Source organism: Staurois parvus, unplaced genomic scaffold (assembly GCF_062004578.1).
Source record: "Staurois parvus isolate SC_StPar_1 unplaced genomic scaffold, SC_StPar_1.0 ptg000085l, whole genome shotgun sequence".
Lineage (NCBI taxonomy): Eukaryota > Metazoa > Chordata > Amphibia > Anura > Ranidae > Staurois > Staurois parvus.
In genome coordinates this window covers 560,661-578,505 of record NW_028317881.1, presented here as the reverse complement: position 1 = coordinate 578,505, position 17,845 = coordinate 560,661, and the positions used below count along the sequence as shown (strand labels likewise).

General features: G+C 40.1%; 1 protein-coding gene across 2 annotated transcripts in view; it reads left to right on the top strand.

Annotated features, from left to right (window-relative positions):
• The window catches only part of JADE2 (jade family PHD finger 2), a 479,241-nt gene that overhangs the window by 433,073 nt on the left and 28,323 nt on the right, over positions 1-17,845 (top strand). For both annotated transcript variants that reach the window (XM_089669946.1, XM_089669945.1), the window contains one exon: positions 4,755-4,872. In XM_089669946.1, the coding sequence (XP_089526072.1) occupies positions 4,755-4,872 (118 nt within the window). The remainder of the gene's footprint in view (positions 1-4,754; positions 4,873-17,845) is intronic.

The window sequence follows — 17,845 nt, the reverse complement described above, 5'->3', positions numbered from 1 at the left end:
TCCGTGCCGAGCGATCTGCAAAAGTGTAGCCTTTCTCACCTAGGCCAGGATAAGGCCAGCGTTCCCAAGAGAATTGGAGCCTCACTGACCAACGTGCCTGTGTAGTTTCACACCTCGTAAAACAGATAACCAGCCTTCCCAGAAGTTGAAAGAAATGCTGACCTGATGAACCTAACCTAGTGGAGGTGACAGAATCAGATAAAAATCTGTTAAACTCCGTTTTTCCACTATGTCTCATATCTTGGAATATGAGAGACTTACCTAAAATCCAGACATCCAGTCATATTGGCTAGGACCAGGCGAACAGTTTGATGGGTCATTTGAATTATCTCGGACCATCAGGGGAGCCGAAACATAGAACTCGTGAACCATGCAGCATATAATTTCATAATTCATATCTAGACAATCCCCAGACTTGTCTGCATAATAATATACCCGTGGGTAAATTGTCACGTGTGCAGCTGGGAAGTTATAGACCAGAATATGAATTATGAAAGATGTTGGTTCCAATTTTGGGTTCCGCCTGCCGATCCCTCCCTAAACAGAGTATTGGTCAGTTACTCAGAACCACCCCCTGCTGGGAAACTTTAAAGCAGGCTGTCAAGCCTAAGAGAAGTTGAGTTGAAGAATTCTCCTATTTTTCCATCGTAACATAGGGAGATCAAAGCACCCTCCTGCTCTGACTTGGATCTGCTAAACACAGGACTTAATAATACACACAGATAAGATATTCAAAATATAATCTAGAAGCCAAACATAAAAGTGATAACACAACAAGAGTGACCCCAATCCAATAGTAGATATATTAAAACGTGACCCCCAAATTCCTGATGGGACACGGTAATAAAAAGATGCTGTGAATCCCTAAATAGGGATCAGAACAGCACACTATGTGAAACACACATTACACATAAAGTGACTAATAAGTCCATAAATAAGTGTGGTGATCATCCCATTCATACACATTGTGGATGTCAAAAACACCCTCGATGTGATCCCCAACAGAATGGCTAGAATGGCCTCTCAACTCCACTTCATGACCCTGCAGGGCCACGAAGCAAAAAAGTTCCTCTAGATCCTCAGAGTAGCCACCAACAGGTGATGACTATTCACCATTCCACTGGACTGGTTTGTAGGCAGCTTAGCACTCCCATAAATCATATGCTCATATAACAGAAAGAGAGCAAATCTCCATAGTGTAATACTGTTTAATGGCATAAAGATAAAATAAGCCATAAATGCACTCACATGTATTATTATACATGTTTTTTGCTATATTAGCGCTGCATCAATATTATATTATATATATGTGATTTAGACCTTATCGTATAGGATTGGATGTGAGCTGCTTTTTAGTATCGATATTTAGTCTTATCTGTTTACATAAGAGCGCAGGAGGATTTATTTCTTTATGGTTCTCTGTATATTTATATATATATCTTAGTTACATCTGTAAATATTTTATTGCACCTGTTTGACCCTTTTAGTAATAAATCTCTCTTTCTGAAAGTGTTGAACTGTTTCTATAGTTCTTAATTGCAATTTACGAATCCCTGCCTTTGAAGAGACGCTACTGTTTGTTTAAACCTCTGTATAACCGGCCTGCGGACCATTTTTTACAGACGATTATTTCAATCATTATAGCGTTATAACTGATAACGCGAGTTTCCTCTTTCTCTGTACAAAAAGGAGGTGGTGGCAGTGTGGAGGGTTAGTTGCGTAATTAACCCGACCCAGTAACAATCGCTCAGGTTGCAGGTACATAGATTGTAGTCCATTAGCTGGAAAATCTTTGTGCAGGGTACAGCTGGGCGTGGTATTGTTACGCACGTCACATAGCGGTTTTAGATTGGCCAGTCCTTTCGTCACGAGTTTGATGAGAAGGTCTGGGGTCTGACACCGCGATCGTGACATATTGGTGGCAGCGGTTGTGGGATTGTCGCATGTTGGTGGCGGCGATCTTGTGATCCGTGACAGCGTCCATCTCTGTGTTCATGATACGTCCATGGACATCGGCCCAGAACCATACAACCGCGCTGTAGCCGTCCTTCGGCTATTGCGCGGTTGGGAACTGATTAATTTTTTTTTACTGGACATGTTTAATAGCAAAAAGTAAAAAATATTGTTTTTTTTCTCAAAATTGTTGCTTTTTTTTTGTTTTTTTGTTTTTGAGGAAAAGATAAAACACGCACAGGCGATTAAATACCACCAAAAGAAAGCTCCATTCATGGTTGCAGCGTTGCAGGACCACACAATTGTCAGTTAAAGTAATGCAGTGCCATAATGCAAAAAATGGCCTGGTCAGGAAGGAGGGTAAATCCTCAGGAGGTCAAGTGGTTAATTTTATTATTATTAATAATAGTAATAATAATAATGAAATATATTTTTTAAGGGATAGGAGGTTAAGGTTAGGGGTTAATTATTATTTTTTTTATTATTGCATAGCATTTATTTATGATTACTTTTATTTACTTGTGTATTTAACATTTATTTATTCATTTATTATCATCATCATCAACAAAAATAATAAATAATAAATTAATAAAATAATTATTTAATAATAATAAAATATTAAATTATTAATAATAATAAGAAGAAGAAATAAAAACTGATGGAAAAGCTGAAGCAGAAAAACCTAGCAACAAATGATGCAACAGATGATATTTTTCTCTATTGGCTAATAAAATAATGCCAAAGCTCAAAAACGCTATATGAAAACACGCAAAAATTGCGGTAAAATATGCACTGAAAACCCGCTACTCTCAGATGTGAATGGAGCCTCACTGAAAGGTGATTATTGAAGGTACTTGTGTCCAACTCTGCTCTGAATAACACACTTTCTATTCCTGTGTCTAAGTAAGAAGGCCATGGTTGTCACTCAAGCTGGGCTTCAAACATGCCTGTCTTTGATCATCTACATTACTTGGTGAATGGAGAGATTTGTAGTTTTACAGAAGGAAGATAATATTGTTTGTTTTTATTTTCAGTTCAGCTCACAGGAAGTCACACAGTGACTGCATTTCTGGCAAGATCAACTGGTATTTTGTGTGCTTGCTGAAAATGTTTTTATCTTGACAACTATCCATGAAAACTAATGAAATATATATTCAATTTTTGTTCCATTTTGATTCAACGTAAGTATCCATATCTAATATCAAGGCCATTAGGGATGTTAAAAATCACTGTAGTATACAGTGCTATCACACCAGTTCGGAGAACACCTTGTATTTTTTCAATTGTTACAAGACAATCTGTGTAGGAGATAGATTGGGACTTCTCCAACTTCTCCTTTCTACCTGAGTAACACCCAGAAGAACAGGAATATTGTAGTAACACAGACTTCTACAGGGAGTTTCAGCATCCCCAGTGTCCCCATAGATATCAGATATGAATACTTACATCTAGCCAAATTAGACTAAAAGTTTGCAATAAAGATAAGTTGTTTGAGTTCAGCTTTGATTTGGCAGATCCTGAACACAGCTGAAATATCTGTGTTGTTATACTCTCAGAAAAGAAACTGCAGCCTTGCAGAATATGTTTAGGATCAAAACATGTAAATAATAAATTCCACCTAAAACTGCCTATGGATCATTTAATACCTATATTATACCGTTAAAGACATATTTTGATCTTTGTTTTATAAAATAGTAATTAACTATTACACCATAGATCCTCCGTTACTAATATGCTTGAAGCTTAGGGGTGTGTTTTAACCATTTTCATTCTGTGCGAAAAGAACACAAACTGAATGGTTTCTGGCTATTTCCTGTGCTGGTTGAACATTTTTCATTGAGTTAACCACTTGCCCTCCAGAGGATATACCCCCCTACCTGACCAGGCCATTTTTTGTGATATGGCGCTGAGTTGCTTTAACTGACAATTGCGCAGTTATGCAACGCTACACCCAAATGAAGTTTATGCCCTTTTTTCCACAAATGGAGCTTTCTTTTGGCGGTATTTGATCGCCTCTGCTGTTTTTTTTTTTGCACTAGAAACAAAAAAAGACCAACAATTTTGAAAAAAAAACAATATTTTTGACTTTTTGCTTTAAAACATATCCAGTAAAAAAAATAAAAAAATCTAATTTCATCATAAATTTAGGCCAAAATGTATTCTGCTACATGTCTTTAACTAAAAAAATCCCAATATGTGTAAATACTCTCCTATGTCAGTGTTCCTCGGCAATCACCGGGTGTCGTTGGGGAATCACCAGCCAGGACCCGGTGATCGACAGCTGTAGCCGCCAATGGCAGCATGGGTAGGGCAGCGCGCGCACCCCCTACCCGGAAATACAAAATCACATATGTATACGTGATTTTGCCCAGTCCTGCAGCCCTGTATCTGTAGTTTTGCTATAGGGCTGTCGGAAAACAGTTAAAATGAAAAAAAGAACTCTGAATGTCCTGCAATACTTAGTGGTATCTACTGGTCAGTCTGTAGTTTCCATTTTTCCTTGTAAATGGCCACCAGATGGTGCAAAGTATCATTGGATTTACCTACACTATGATACTTAGTGCCACCTAGTAGCCAAATGCACTACTTTCTTTTTTAAATCAATTGAAAACATTCACATAGCACATGCAATAGCCCAATAACATTTGTTTTTGTAAAGAATTAATAGAAATGCACTTTCACTAGGCAAATTGCTATTTTTTTTAAAGATAAATAGACCCCTTAGTGTCTGTAAGGATCATGCTGTTATTTTAAATGATCACTTTTGAATGTCACATATAACAAGCCTGGTTTGTTCACAGGTGAGAAATCTATGTTACATGATTACCAGGAGGGAAAGAATGAAACACTCCATATGCAAACTTGAAGAGCAAATTTTCCAGCTGCAGATGAAGCTTGTCGAAAAAGATCTTCACCACGGTAAGAAACTGAAGCCAAAAACATTAAGTTTGTAATATTGTGTTTATTTTACTTTCAGAGATGTATAAACTCATTGAAAGGCTCTACTGTTTGCCTGCAGTAATGTGGCTGAGCCATAAATCACCACGTCATTTTTATGTATTCATTTTAAGAAAACAGCTTTATATTTGCTCCATTCACTGCAATCATCCACTTATATACTTCATTTCCAGAGCTGAGAAAATATTTTCTGATGCTCTTAAAAAAAAGTGAAAAAATTGTAACTGTGGGGTGAAGATTTAAAACACATCTATTAGGAAAACAGGTTCAAAAGTATATTTTAGAGTAATATATATTTAGTTCTTGAGCTGATGTTGATATTTTTATTTAAAGATGCTTTGCTGTCGGTATAACTTTCCTTATAAAGGCAGTTCCCTGATTTGACTGTCATCGAAATCCTATGGGCACCAGAGAAATCAGGGGACATGATGACGAGCCACCAGCATCAAGAACTTTTTACAGATTTTTTTACATATCCTGTTTCTCTGGTCCTAGTACCCCAGGGATGTCCTCTGAACGAGTGATATGTCTCTGCTACTTTCAACTTGCTTTGTTTTTTTTTTTACATTTTAAAGTCCCTTAAAAATCTCATTCTGTCAAAATACAAAGCCTCAGAGGACCAGGGACTGAAAGGTGGATATTTCTGATTTTGACATATTATACCTTGGTTAAAAATGTTTTTTACAGCTAATATGGCACATAGACAAACCTTAAAACTATACAAATTTTATCCAAAAAACAAAATATAAGTAAATATAACATGCTGTCATAACAGTTAAACTTGAGAGAATGTCAGTCTATTCGGGTATAATTTATACTTGACAATTTGATATAGCTTTTAAATTCCTCTTTATGAAAGAATCTATGAAATTATAAAGTTTACATTTAGCTTTCCTGTTCCCAGAAGTTAAGTATATTTTTCAATGACTTTTAAATGGGTGTGTTTCTTTTTGGACCTCACCAGGTATTAGCAGGAGGTAACTTCAATGGAAAATGGGCAGGGTTGTGGTGTAACTGGTTATAAACTGGAATATCTGTTCTAGCAGTTTTTTGTGTGCTTCTGTAACCTTCAGACATTTGTGATTAATACAAGCTGAGAGATTACATAATAACAGAAACCTTGACTGTTCTGAGGGCTGCTTTCACACTTGTGCCGTATCACATTTTTTTCATCCTTTTTTGCACGCTTGACGTGCAACAGCATAGGGCAGCCCATCCACTTGAATGTGAGACTCATGCATTTTTTAATGTGTGTTTTTGCCTCCTTTTTCATGTGTGAGGAGAGTCAGCTAACAGTGAGCTACCGATCTGAATACAGTACAGTGACTGCACAACCCCTGTCAATTTGCCTATCAGTGTACCTGTTACCCATCAGCAGTGTTACTGTCACCCATCAGTGCACCTGTCACCCATCAGCAGTGTTACTGGTGCCCGTTAGCGTACCTGTCGCCCATCAGTGTCCATCAGCAGTACACCCGTCACCCATCAGTGCCCATCAGCAGTGCACCTGTCACACATCACCCATCAGTGCCGCCATCAGCAGTGTACTTGCCACACAGTCGCCCATCAGCAGAATACCTGTCCTACAGCCGCCCGTCAGCAGGGTACCCGTCACAGGGCCACCCATCTGCAGAGTATCCATCGCACAGCCACCATCAGCAGTCTTCCTGTCCCAGTGTCAAAAGAGCTAGCCATGTAAAACAAAAATTGCACTAGTGAGGAAGCATTTCAAATCCTCAGTATGACAGATGAGAGCAGTGCGGAGCGCTCACCATCTGATTCCGATTCGGCAAAAGTAGTGGATCAGCAATAGAATCAGAGAAAGAAAGGGCTCCTCCTAAAAGAATAAGGTGCTCCGAAAACTAGGCAGCCACCAGCAGTGCCATTCACCCCAATGGTCAATCGGCAAACACCAATGGCACTAGACCCCAGGATGAAAGGCCCAGTACCAGCCCTGGAATATCACACCAGACCCCAAGAATCAGGGCCGAAATATATCTCCCAGATGCTATTGCAAACCCAGTATGGCTCCAATTATCGATCAACAAATATTCCCCCTTTTCCCACACAGCCAGGTATGCAGGCCAACACTGAAAACTTTTTTTTTTTGATTAATTCTTTTCTCCGACAGTTTATTGTGCACCTGACCAATATTTTTTGCCTAACAATACATTGCAAACGTGATGGTGTGACCCTCCTGCGCTCCAAGTGTATATTTAAAAAATTAAATAAATCAATTAAATATGTGTGTAAATCCCAAAGAGAGCTGCTAGCATTAAATCATATACCAGTGATTAAGTAAATATAAAACATAAGGAATGCTGCGCTACATTCAAATCAAACAAAATGTGAATGTGGGATCCCAAAATATTAAATAAAAAAATGTGACAATGTTATCAAAACAGGTCTATACGTGCTCACTGATAATAACATAAATCAAATAAATAGCTCAAAAACATGTGGAAACACAAAAAAACAATATCTATATATATGTGCATAAACCAAAAAAACACACATATATAATATAATCACACGTGCCTATTGTCAAGTGAAAAATAACCATAATAATGGTACACACAAACTTATATCTCAAAGTCCAAAATATAAATATTGTTGGTGAACCAAACAGTAAACGGTGCTTCCAAATTGTACTGTTAGTGACCACAGGTGAAAACTCGTGCAGGTTTCTGGGTGTATACAGATCTGCGAATCCAACCACCATCTGAATTAGCCTCTCACCTTATCCCTTCGACCCTTGCGGATCAAAGAGCAGTAGTGGATCCCTCTCACAGATCCTCCAGGCATCAAAACACTCCAAAGACAGTTTTCTCAGAGTATAATATTCCCACTATGGCTCTTCTCCAGGAAAAGTTGTAATATCAATCTCTCAAAATGAGACAAAGGAATCCTCCCATAGTGTAGTATATTTAATTATACCATAGGAACATGTAGCATATTTACATTGAAACTTACGTAGCAGCCAGTCCAAGAACAAACCTCATGCTTTCAGATGAGGATATATCTGTTGGGTGTACAGCTGCATGCACAGGTGTACCAAGATGGCCACCACGCCGGAAATACGTCACCGCGTTAAGCCGACGCGTTGCGTCACAGTGTCATGTGTCTTCCTGGAGAAGAGCCATAGTGGGAATATTATACTCTTGAGAAAACTGTCTTTGGAGTGTTTTGATGCCTGGAGGATCTGTGAGAGGGATCCACTACTGCTCTTTGATCCGCAAGGGTCGAAGGGATAAGGTGAGAGGCTAATTCAGATGGTGGTTGGATTCGCAGATCTGTATACACCCAGAAACCTGCACGAGTTTTCACCTGTGGTCACTAACAGTACAATTTGGAAGCACCGTTTACTGTTTGGTTCACCAACAATATTTATATTTTGGACTTTGAGATATAAGTTTGTGTGTACCATTATTATGGTTATTTTTCACTTCACAATAGGCACGTGTGATTATATTATATATGTGTGTTTTTTTTGGTTTATGCACATATATATAGATATTGTTTTTTTGTGTTTCCACATGTTTTTGAGCTATTTATTTGATTTATGTTATTATCAGTGAGCACGTATAGACCTGTTTTGATAACATTGTCACATTTTTTTATTTAATATTTTGGGATCCCACATTCACATTTTGTTTGATTTGAATGTAGCGCAGCATTCCTTATGTTTTATAATACATTGCAAACAACCCCAGTTCACCCTATGTAATTCCTTTTTAATGGAGACGTCTCACAGTGGAGGAGTTCAAGTTATTTTTGGATCACACCTTTAACATGCAGCTTACAAAAAAATTAAGGACATGCCTACTGGTGCACTTACCCCATCCACCACATACCTATTTATTCTGCTGTAATGCCCAGGTCACGCTATGAGATGATCATGTGAGTCCTTCAATTCAATGACAATATCCAGTGCCCTCCCCGAGGTCATCCTGGCTATGACAAATTATAGAAAATTCGACCACTACTTGATTTTTTTTTCTTAGATATTTGCTGAAGTTTATTTCCCTGACCAAAACATCTGTATGGACAAATTTCTTACCACTTCACTAGCTGGCTGGGAACCAAGCAATCGGTTCCAAGTCAAATGGAGTATAGCTCTACAAGCTTTGTGAAAGAGCCACTGGATATTTGTATGCGTTCTGCTATTCAAAAAAGGTTATCACATCTACCTAGATACATACTTCTATACAAGGGCTTCGCATAAAGTTTAGTGACCACAAGGCTACAAAGGGGAGAATCAGTAAGTCTGAGGAACGACGAAGTGTTGGCCGTGAAAGGGAAGGATAAGAGAGATGTGTACATCCTGTCCATATCCATAATGGCACTTTGGAGGAAATTACCATAAAACATAGTCCCATCCAAATGCCTGCGTGCTTCCAAGATTATAATCTCTACATGAGGGGGCTGGATTTCAACGATCAGATGCTACAACCCTGTTTAGCAACAAGAAGGTCCTGTATCTGGTATAAAAAATTTGGAATTTATTTTATTCATTCGACCATTAATAATTTTATTCATTTGGCCATTTATAATATTTATGCGTAGGTTACTTACAGTTGCAAGAAAAAGTATGTGAACCCCTTGGGATTACGTGGAGTTTTGCATGAATTGGGCATAAAATGTGCTCTGAACGTCATCTAAGTCACAACGATAGAAGAACACAGTCTGCTGAACATAATACTACACAAACATTAGATGTTGCCATGGTTTAATTGCACATAACATGTAAACATTCACAGTGCAGGGAGGAAAAAGTATGTGAGGCCCTAGCTTAATGATTTCTCCCTGAGCTAATTGGAGCCAGGAGTGCGCCAACCTTGACTCCAATCAGTGTGATGAAATTGAATGTGTTGCTGACAGCTGTCCTGCCCTTAAAAAACACACACCTGTTTTGGGTTTACTGGTTTCAAGAAGCACTGTCTGATGTGAACCATGCCTCGCAGAAAAGAGCTCTCAGAAGACCTACGATCAAGAATTGTTGACTTGCATGAAGCTGGAAAGGGTTACAAAAGTATCTCCAAAAGCCTTGATGTTCATGTGTCCACGGTAAGACAGACTGTCTACAAATGGAGAAAGTTTAGCACTGTTGCTACTCTCCCTAGGCGTGGTCGTCCTGTAAAAATGACTGCAAGAGCACAGTGCAGAATGCTGCATGAGGTAAAGAAGAATCCCAGAGTGTCAGCTAAAGACCTACAGAAATCTCTGGCACATGCTAACATTTTTGTTGACACATCTACAATAAGGAAAACATTAAACAAGAATGGAGTACATGGGAGGACACCACGGAGGAAGCCATTGCTGTCCAAAAAGAATATTGCAGCACGTTTGAAGTTTGCAAAAGAGCATCTGGATGTTCCACAGCACTACTGGCAAAATATACTGTGGACAGATGAAACCAAGATTGAGTTGTTTGGGAAGAACACACAACACTATGTGTGGAGAAAAAAAGGCACAGCACACCAACATCAAAACCTCATCCCCACTGTAAAACATGGCGGAGGGAGCGTCATGGTTTGAGGCTGCTTTGCTGCCTCAGGGCCTGGATGGATTTTTGTCATTGATGGGAAAATGAATTCCAGAGTTGATCAAGACATTTTGCAGGAAAACGTACGCCAACTGAAGCTCCGCAGAGGATGGGTGATGCAACAGGATAATGACCCAAAGCATACAAGTAATTCAACAAAACAATGGCTGCAACAGCACAGAATACGCCTTCTGGAGTGGCCCAGTCAGAGTCCTGGCCTCAACCCGATTGAAATGTAGTGGCATGACCTTAAGAGAGCGATTCACACCAGACATCCCAAGAATATTGCTACACTGAAACAGTTTTGTGAAGAGGAGTGGTCCAAAATTACTCCAGATCGTTGTGCAGGTCTGATCTGCAACTACAGGAAACGTTTGGTTGAGGTTATTGCTGCCAAAGGAGGGTCAACCAGTTATTAAGTCCAAAGGTTCACATACTTTTTCCTCCCTGCACTTTGAATGTTTACATGTTATGTGCAATTAAACCATGGCAACATCTAATGTTTGTGTAGTATTATGTTCAGCAGACTGTGTTCTTCTATTGTTGTGACTTAGATGACGTTCAGAGCACATTTTATGCCCAATTCATGCAAAACTCCACGTAATCCCAACGGGTTCACATATTTTTTCTTGCAACTGTACCACAAATCCACATAACTTCTTATCACACGTGACTGGAATATTAGCCCATATTTCTAACAGCCTGCCATTTCCCCATTTTCAGTATCTGTTCAGATCATTGGCCTGCTGCCTTGACCAACCATTTCACTCCTTTCCACCTTAACTGACCCTGGCCTGTTTATCGACTATGTCTCTGCCTGCTGTCTGGATTGTTTATCAACCATGTCTTCTTTACTGAGCCAGAGTCCAATGGACAGTGGCTATGTGCTCTTCCAAGTAAGGGGTATACATGACTTGGCGGCATTTAGGAGGTGGCGGAGTAATGATTTCTTATATATTTTAGCTGGTATATTAGAAGCATGAAGGAGGAAGAAAGCTAGGTACCTTATAATCCGTGAATTTCTGTGCAATCCTCGGGACCTCTTTCGAGAAACTAAAGAGTTTAGGACATGACCAAAAAATGTGAAGTAACATACCCCATTTCTCCTGGCTTTGCCAGCATTGGTCAGATGTATGTGGAAAGAAGTTATATAGAAGAGTTGGGGGTGTAGTACCACCGAGAGAGGATCTTATAGTTAGTTTCCTGTATCCTGGAGCATTTAAGGATTGTAAGGTGAATTTGATTATATTGAGTCTTCATAAATATCTTGCCCAAATCTGACTCCCATTTCTCAAGGAAGGGTAGTCGATGATCATCTGGTGGTGTGACTAGTAAAGTGTACATTTTTAAAAAAGCATGAGGGAGAGGTCCCTGCCGTGAGCAGTAGTCCTCCAGAGTCGTAATGGTTCAGTCAAACTGACTGGGAGGGACCAGAGAATGGAGGAAGTGGTTCAGTTGCACCTCCTTCCAAAAGTCCAAACGAAAGGGACCCACAGAGTTCATCAATGTCCTTTATGGTAGGCCAAGCAGCTGTTCCTAGAAAGTGAGAGGCATGAAATTGACCTTCAGCCAGTAATGATTGGAATGCACTCTCCTGAAGGCCTGGTGAGAAACACAGGTTACCCAGGATGCCTGGAACAGATATTTAGCGCTGTGCCTATAAGGGGGTGAGAGGGCAGTGCACTATAGCACCAAGGGGCCCTGCATAACTGTATGTTACTTTGGGCTTGTTCAACCCTAATCCAGAGTTTGCTGCTCTTATGGCGGCACCTATCTATCAATCTACCTAAATAGGCTGGTAATACTTCTGAGTATCCGGCAAGGCAGTGTTTGTTGATTTTTGTGTTATACAGGTTGCAATGTTGGGTACATAATCTGTGGTATCCCCATTATCAGGAGGAGTAGCAGAATGTATTTTGAGGTGTAATTCTTGGTATCTCCATGCTGTTAGTTAGAAATATAGATTGACAACTTTGTGTTGTCATTTTCATTTTCTTTCCAGGTTTTTCAAAAACTTGTGGCAAAAAAATGAAATGTTCAAAAGACACATTATGCCTCATAGAATATACATTGACGTGTTTGCTTTCCAAAATTGGGTCATTTTTGGGTGTTTCCACTGTCCTGGTGATCCAGGGCCTTCAAAAATGTGATAGGCAGTCAGGAACTTAAATTTATACAGTAATTTATGCCCCTAGAATGCCTGAAGGTGCTACTTGGATGCTGGGCTTCTATATGTGGCAAGGCTCTGGAAAAGTGTCACACGTTGTATCGCAATACTCAGGACAAGCATGTATTTGGGGTGTAATTCTTGGTATGCACATGCTATGTTTTAGAAATAAGAAAGAGAGAGGAAGGCGCCTCTAAGTGCAGTATTAACAATTTATTAGTAGACAATGGAAAATTTGCACTTACAAGATAAACGGTTAAAATGACTCATCGCAAAAAGTCCAAAATATTGTTTTTTTTTCTCAAAATTGTCAGCCTTTTTTTTTTTATAGCGCAAAAAATAAAAAACGCACAGGCGATCAAATACCACCGAAAGAAAACTCAATTTGTGGGAAAAAAGGATGTAAATTTAATTTGCGTGCAGTGTTGCATGACCGCGCAATTGTCAGTTAAAGTTCTGCTTATAGCAGAAATACTGCTACAGGGCGGCATGGGTGCGCAAAATCACACACATATATATATATATATATATATATATATATATATATATATATATATATATATGATTTGCGCTCCTTGGGTTTTCACACCCAGATAGCGTCAGATTGCCTATCAGTACACCAGTCATCACATTTAACCCCTTGATTGCCAGGAGCACGCTCATGCACAATAAACCTCCATTGCTAGTATAGTGTCTGAACGGATCAATATCTTTGATCAGATCAGCACTATACCAGCGTTCACATTAGTATAGCATCCCCAAAAACGCAGCATTAGCGGGATCAGCCCCGGCACTTGCCAACACCTGCGTTTAGCCCCTACGCTTACCCCCCCTTCTCCCCCAGCAAGTGCAGTGTCAGTAGGTCACTGTCACTTGATACATTGCACACACAACTGCAGTGTTCGCAGAATCAGGCCTGATCTCTTTTAGCACTTGCGGGTAAATTTTGATGACTCTCATATGCAGCAGAGTGCCAGTACTAGTGCCGCTCTACCTTTTTGTGAACTGGCGAGTACCAGTGGTCTAATACATCTTGGTCTTTCACATACCTCCTTGATTTTTGGAGCTGTTTTTCACGGAATATCTGTATGCGTTGATTGCGGATCAAAGCAATTTATATGCACAACAATTTATCGCCACCAACCCAAATTCAAACCTTGCCAGTCCAGTCGCATGGAAACTCATTACGGTTTCCTAATTTACATTTTTTTGGGCCTAACCCTCAACATGGGCATTACTAAAAGAAATGAATTGCGGTTGTATTGGTCCGCAGACCCAATTTATCATATGCCCATGTTCTCTGCTGCCATGGCCAGGCATAGATATGAGAGTACAATGTGTTTTATGCATTTCAATGACAATACACTCTGTCATCCTCGGGGTGACCCTGAATTTGACCGGCTCCACAAAATTCAGCCCCTTGCAAATCACCTTAACCAAAAATTTGCAGATGTCTATACTCCCCAGCAAAAAAATCTGCGTTGATGAGTCCCTGATTAATTTTTCTGGCCGCCTTGCATTCAAACAATTTCTCCCCAGGAAGCGTGCCAGATATGGGGTCAAGATGTAGAAGACCTGTGAGAGGACAACAGGGTATACTTATAAGTTTCGGATTTCCGAGGGAAGAGATAGTCACGTGGAGCCCCCCGGATGCCCAGACTACATGGGGAGCAGTGGCAAGATAGTTTGGGACTTTGTGTCATCCTTTTTCCATATGGGGTACCACTTATACGTGGACAATTTTTATTCCAGCGTGCCACTATTTAGACATTTGTACAATCTTGGAACTGGCGCATGTGGCAAAGTGTGACCTAATATGTGCCCACCATTAGAAGTGGGTGGATGCAGGGCGGTATATTCTAATGGTGGGCAATACCACACACTTTCTGGCAGAGATTTCTTCTCTTTTTTTCATTCAGTCCACAGGCTGCATACAAAAAAAAAAGAACATAGCATATACACCCAACAAGGACCAGCGATGTACTGGTACATCACTGGACTTTGAATGGTTATACCAGGATGATGCCTACAACTGCAGGCATCATCCTGGTATCGTTCTTTTCAGCCAGCGATCGACTTTCATGTAAAAGAAATCCTAGTGGCTAATTAGCTGCAGGGTTACTTTTACAAACAGCGGGATATGATGCCCCCCCTCCCTCGCTGCATTCCCCGGCCTTCTCGGGCAGTTCCGTGCCATCAGGGGAACCTGAGAATGCACCCGATGTTTCTGCCAGCTGACCATGGAGCTGATTGGAGACCAGAGTGGTGCCAATCATCTCTATAGTCTAAGAATTCGGAAGCTACGAGCATTTCATCACTTCAGTTTCGCAGGATATAAACAGCGCCATTTGTAAATTGAGAAAGCATCTGATCACACCGATTTTGGTTTGATTAGATAATGTAAGGGCAGAGGAGATATCTAGAGCCTGATAGACCCCAGATTTCTCAAAAAAGAATATATGACAATGCCCATTGAAGTTATAGGGGATATTTGCATTCCCTGTGATAGCATTAAAAGTGATCAACAAAATAAATGAAAGGTACAGTGTAAAAATAATTTAAAAAATCAAAATAACTTAAAAAAAAACAAACTTGCCCCTCCCATGCACGCACAACTGTGTGCACAAGCGTTGACCCTGTGCCGGTATGTAAAAAGCATAAAACAGAGAGCAAAAAAGTGAGCGCTTTCAATAGACAAGCAGCTGAAGCACACAGGATAACCAAAAAGTCCTCACATGAAAATAAAATTAAAAGTGCAGCGCTAGAAATTTAAATGTGACATAATAAAAAGTGATCATAAAAAAGTCCCAATTGTGGTGACCTAGGGTAACAATGCACACTAACCAGAAGTGCACATAAATAGTGCAGTGTAGTAAGGATAGAGTTCAAAAAGTAGTCATCAGCATGGAGAGGGTAGATGTATTCTGTTGATCAATGAAGGTCCACACAATGATACAGAGCTAGGCAGAAGAAATCCACTAGATGGCAGAAAATAATGACGGCTCCACCAAAGAAAACACTGCTCCTCCACTGCACATCAACGATATCTAAGAAAAAAGATGCTCCCCACAAGGGATCAAGAAAAAATGCCCATAGTGAAGTATAGTTAAAAAGTATTTATTCAATCAGATAAGGCAGGATGCATCCATTAAAATGGCAAAAGCTAGCACATAAAGAACAGACAGGACTAACCGTCCTGTCAGATGTAGTGGCCGCCGGAGCTCCACCATGCTCCAACAGCGTGACGTCAAGGCGTGCGTAGGCTCCTCCTTACGCGTTACGTGCCGAGCACATCTTCAGAGAAAGAACCGGTTCTTGACTACACATGACTGGAGTTATGCTTTACCCATATTAAATGGCTGGGGTTATCCTTTACTTATATTGAATTCCTGAGGTTGTCCTTTAGTCATGCTGGATAGCATGTGTTGTCTTCTACTCATGCTGAATGGCATGGGTTGTCTTCTACTTGTGCCGAATGGCAAGAGTTGTCTTCTACTCATGCTGAGTGGAAGGGGTTGTCCTTTACTCATGCTGAATGGCAGGGATTGTCTTCTACTCATGCTGAGCGTATGAGGTTGTCCTCTACTCATGCAGAATGGCAAGGGTTGTCCTCTTCCCATGCCGAGTGGCAAGGGTTGTCTTCTACTCATGCTGAATGGCAGCTGTTGTCTTCTACTCATGCCTAATGGAAAGGGGTGTGTTCTACTCATGCTGAATGGCAGTGGTTGTTTTCTATTCATTCTGAATGGCAGGAGTTGGCTTACACTTATGCTGAATGGCAGTGGCTATCTTCTACTGACGCTAAATGGCAGAGGTTGTTCTGTACTCATAATGAATAGCATTGGCTGTCTTCTACTGATCCCGAGTGGCAGGAGTTATTCTCTACTCATTCTAAATGGCAGGGGTTGTCTTCTACCTTTACTGAATGGTAGGGTTTGTCCTGTACTGATAATGAGTGTCAGGGGTTGTCCCTTAGTCATAATGAATGGCATGGATATTCCTGCAGTAGCCAGCTTGCTTCTTTGAAATATCTTTTTTAAATATCAGGCCCTTTTTTGGCTGAAAACAAGAGTTATGTTCAGGTGTACAGGGGTTAGACACAAAATGGAAATAATACATGATTTGCTGGTGTGAAAGTGATTACATGCTTCGCGTTGAAAGCGGAAATGCCATAACATTCTTTTGCTTCTACTGTGTGTTGAGACAACTAGCGATCAGGTGGGAGGCCTCGCTTTCATTGTTCACTATGTGCGCTGCTAGTAATACGGAGTCGTGTCAGAGCTTACTGAGTTTCAAAGAGGTCAAATTGTTGGTGCCCACTTAGCTTGTGCCTCTGTAACTGAAGTTGCCAATTCTTTTGCCATGTCGCGAGGTACATTATCAAAGGTATATACAGTTTCCAGGAAAACGTCGTCTGATAATTATTAGCGTGGTCAACATGGTCATCTGACCAACAGAGACAAATGGAAATGTGCAGGATTGTGACCTGGAATAAGGTCTGGACTGGAACAACTGCTGTAATAGTGACTGCAGAGCCTCAGTCTCAGTGCAGAGTCCCATGACATGACACACTTTCTCTCTGATCATAACATGCAGTATATTGCACTTCTGTCTTTGAACTCTCTTGACCTGTTTACATTTCTTCACTTTCTTTAACACTACATATTTACTGAGTCAAATGCTGTTGGTGAAAAGCCTTTTATGTGAAAGAGTGAAAAAAAAATTCACTAATACTGAATAGATTAGCAGTGGAAGTAATTTATTGTTGACTTTTCCAAGCATATCACATGCATGTCTTCTTGGTCAGGGGACAGAGCAGGTAGTGATATAAATTGTGCTGTTAACAGTCTTTTCCCTGTGGCATTCAAGCAAGGAGCACTAGTCTGCACAGTCTCTGCTCATTTATGATTTCCCATGAGTAATTTATCACAGGCCAAGCTAGCTAGATAGGAGAATGATCACAGACCTATTCATATCATCTGTCATTTTAAGAACTTAGTTGGGATTAAAAAAAAATGCCATGATTGTTCAGAAATATAAAAAAATGTAATTGCATGTTATTTTCTTGCTCTCATTTCTGCATTCCTGCATCTCCTCCCTGTGTTTGAATGGTAATTATGGATATCATACGCCAAGGTTTTATTTTTTATTTCCCTGAAAGCTACATCTGGCATGCTGGCAAAAGTTATTGGCAGTCTGGAGAGTTTCTGTGCTGCTTCTTC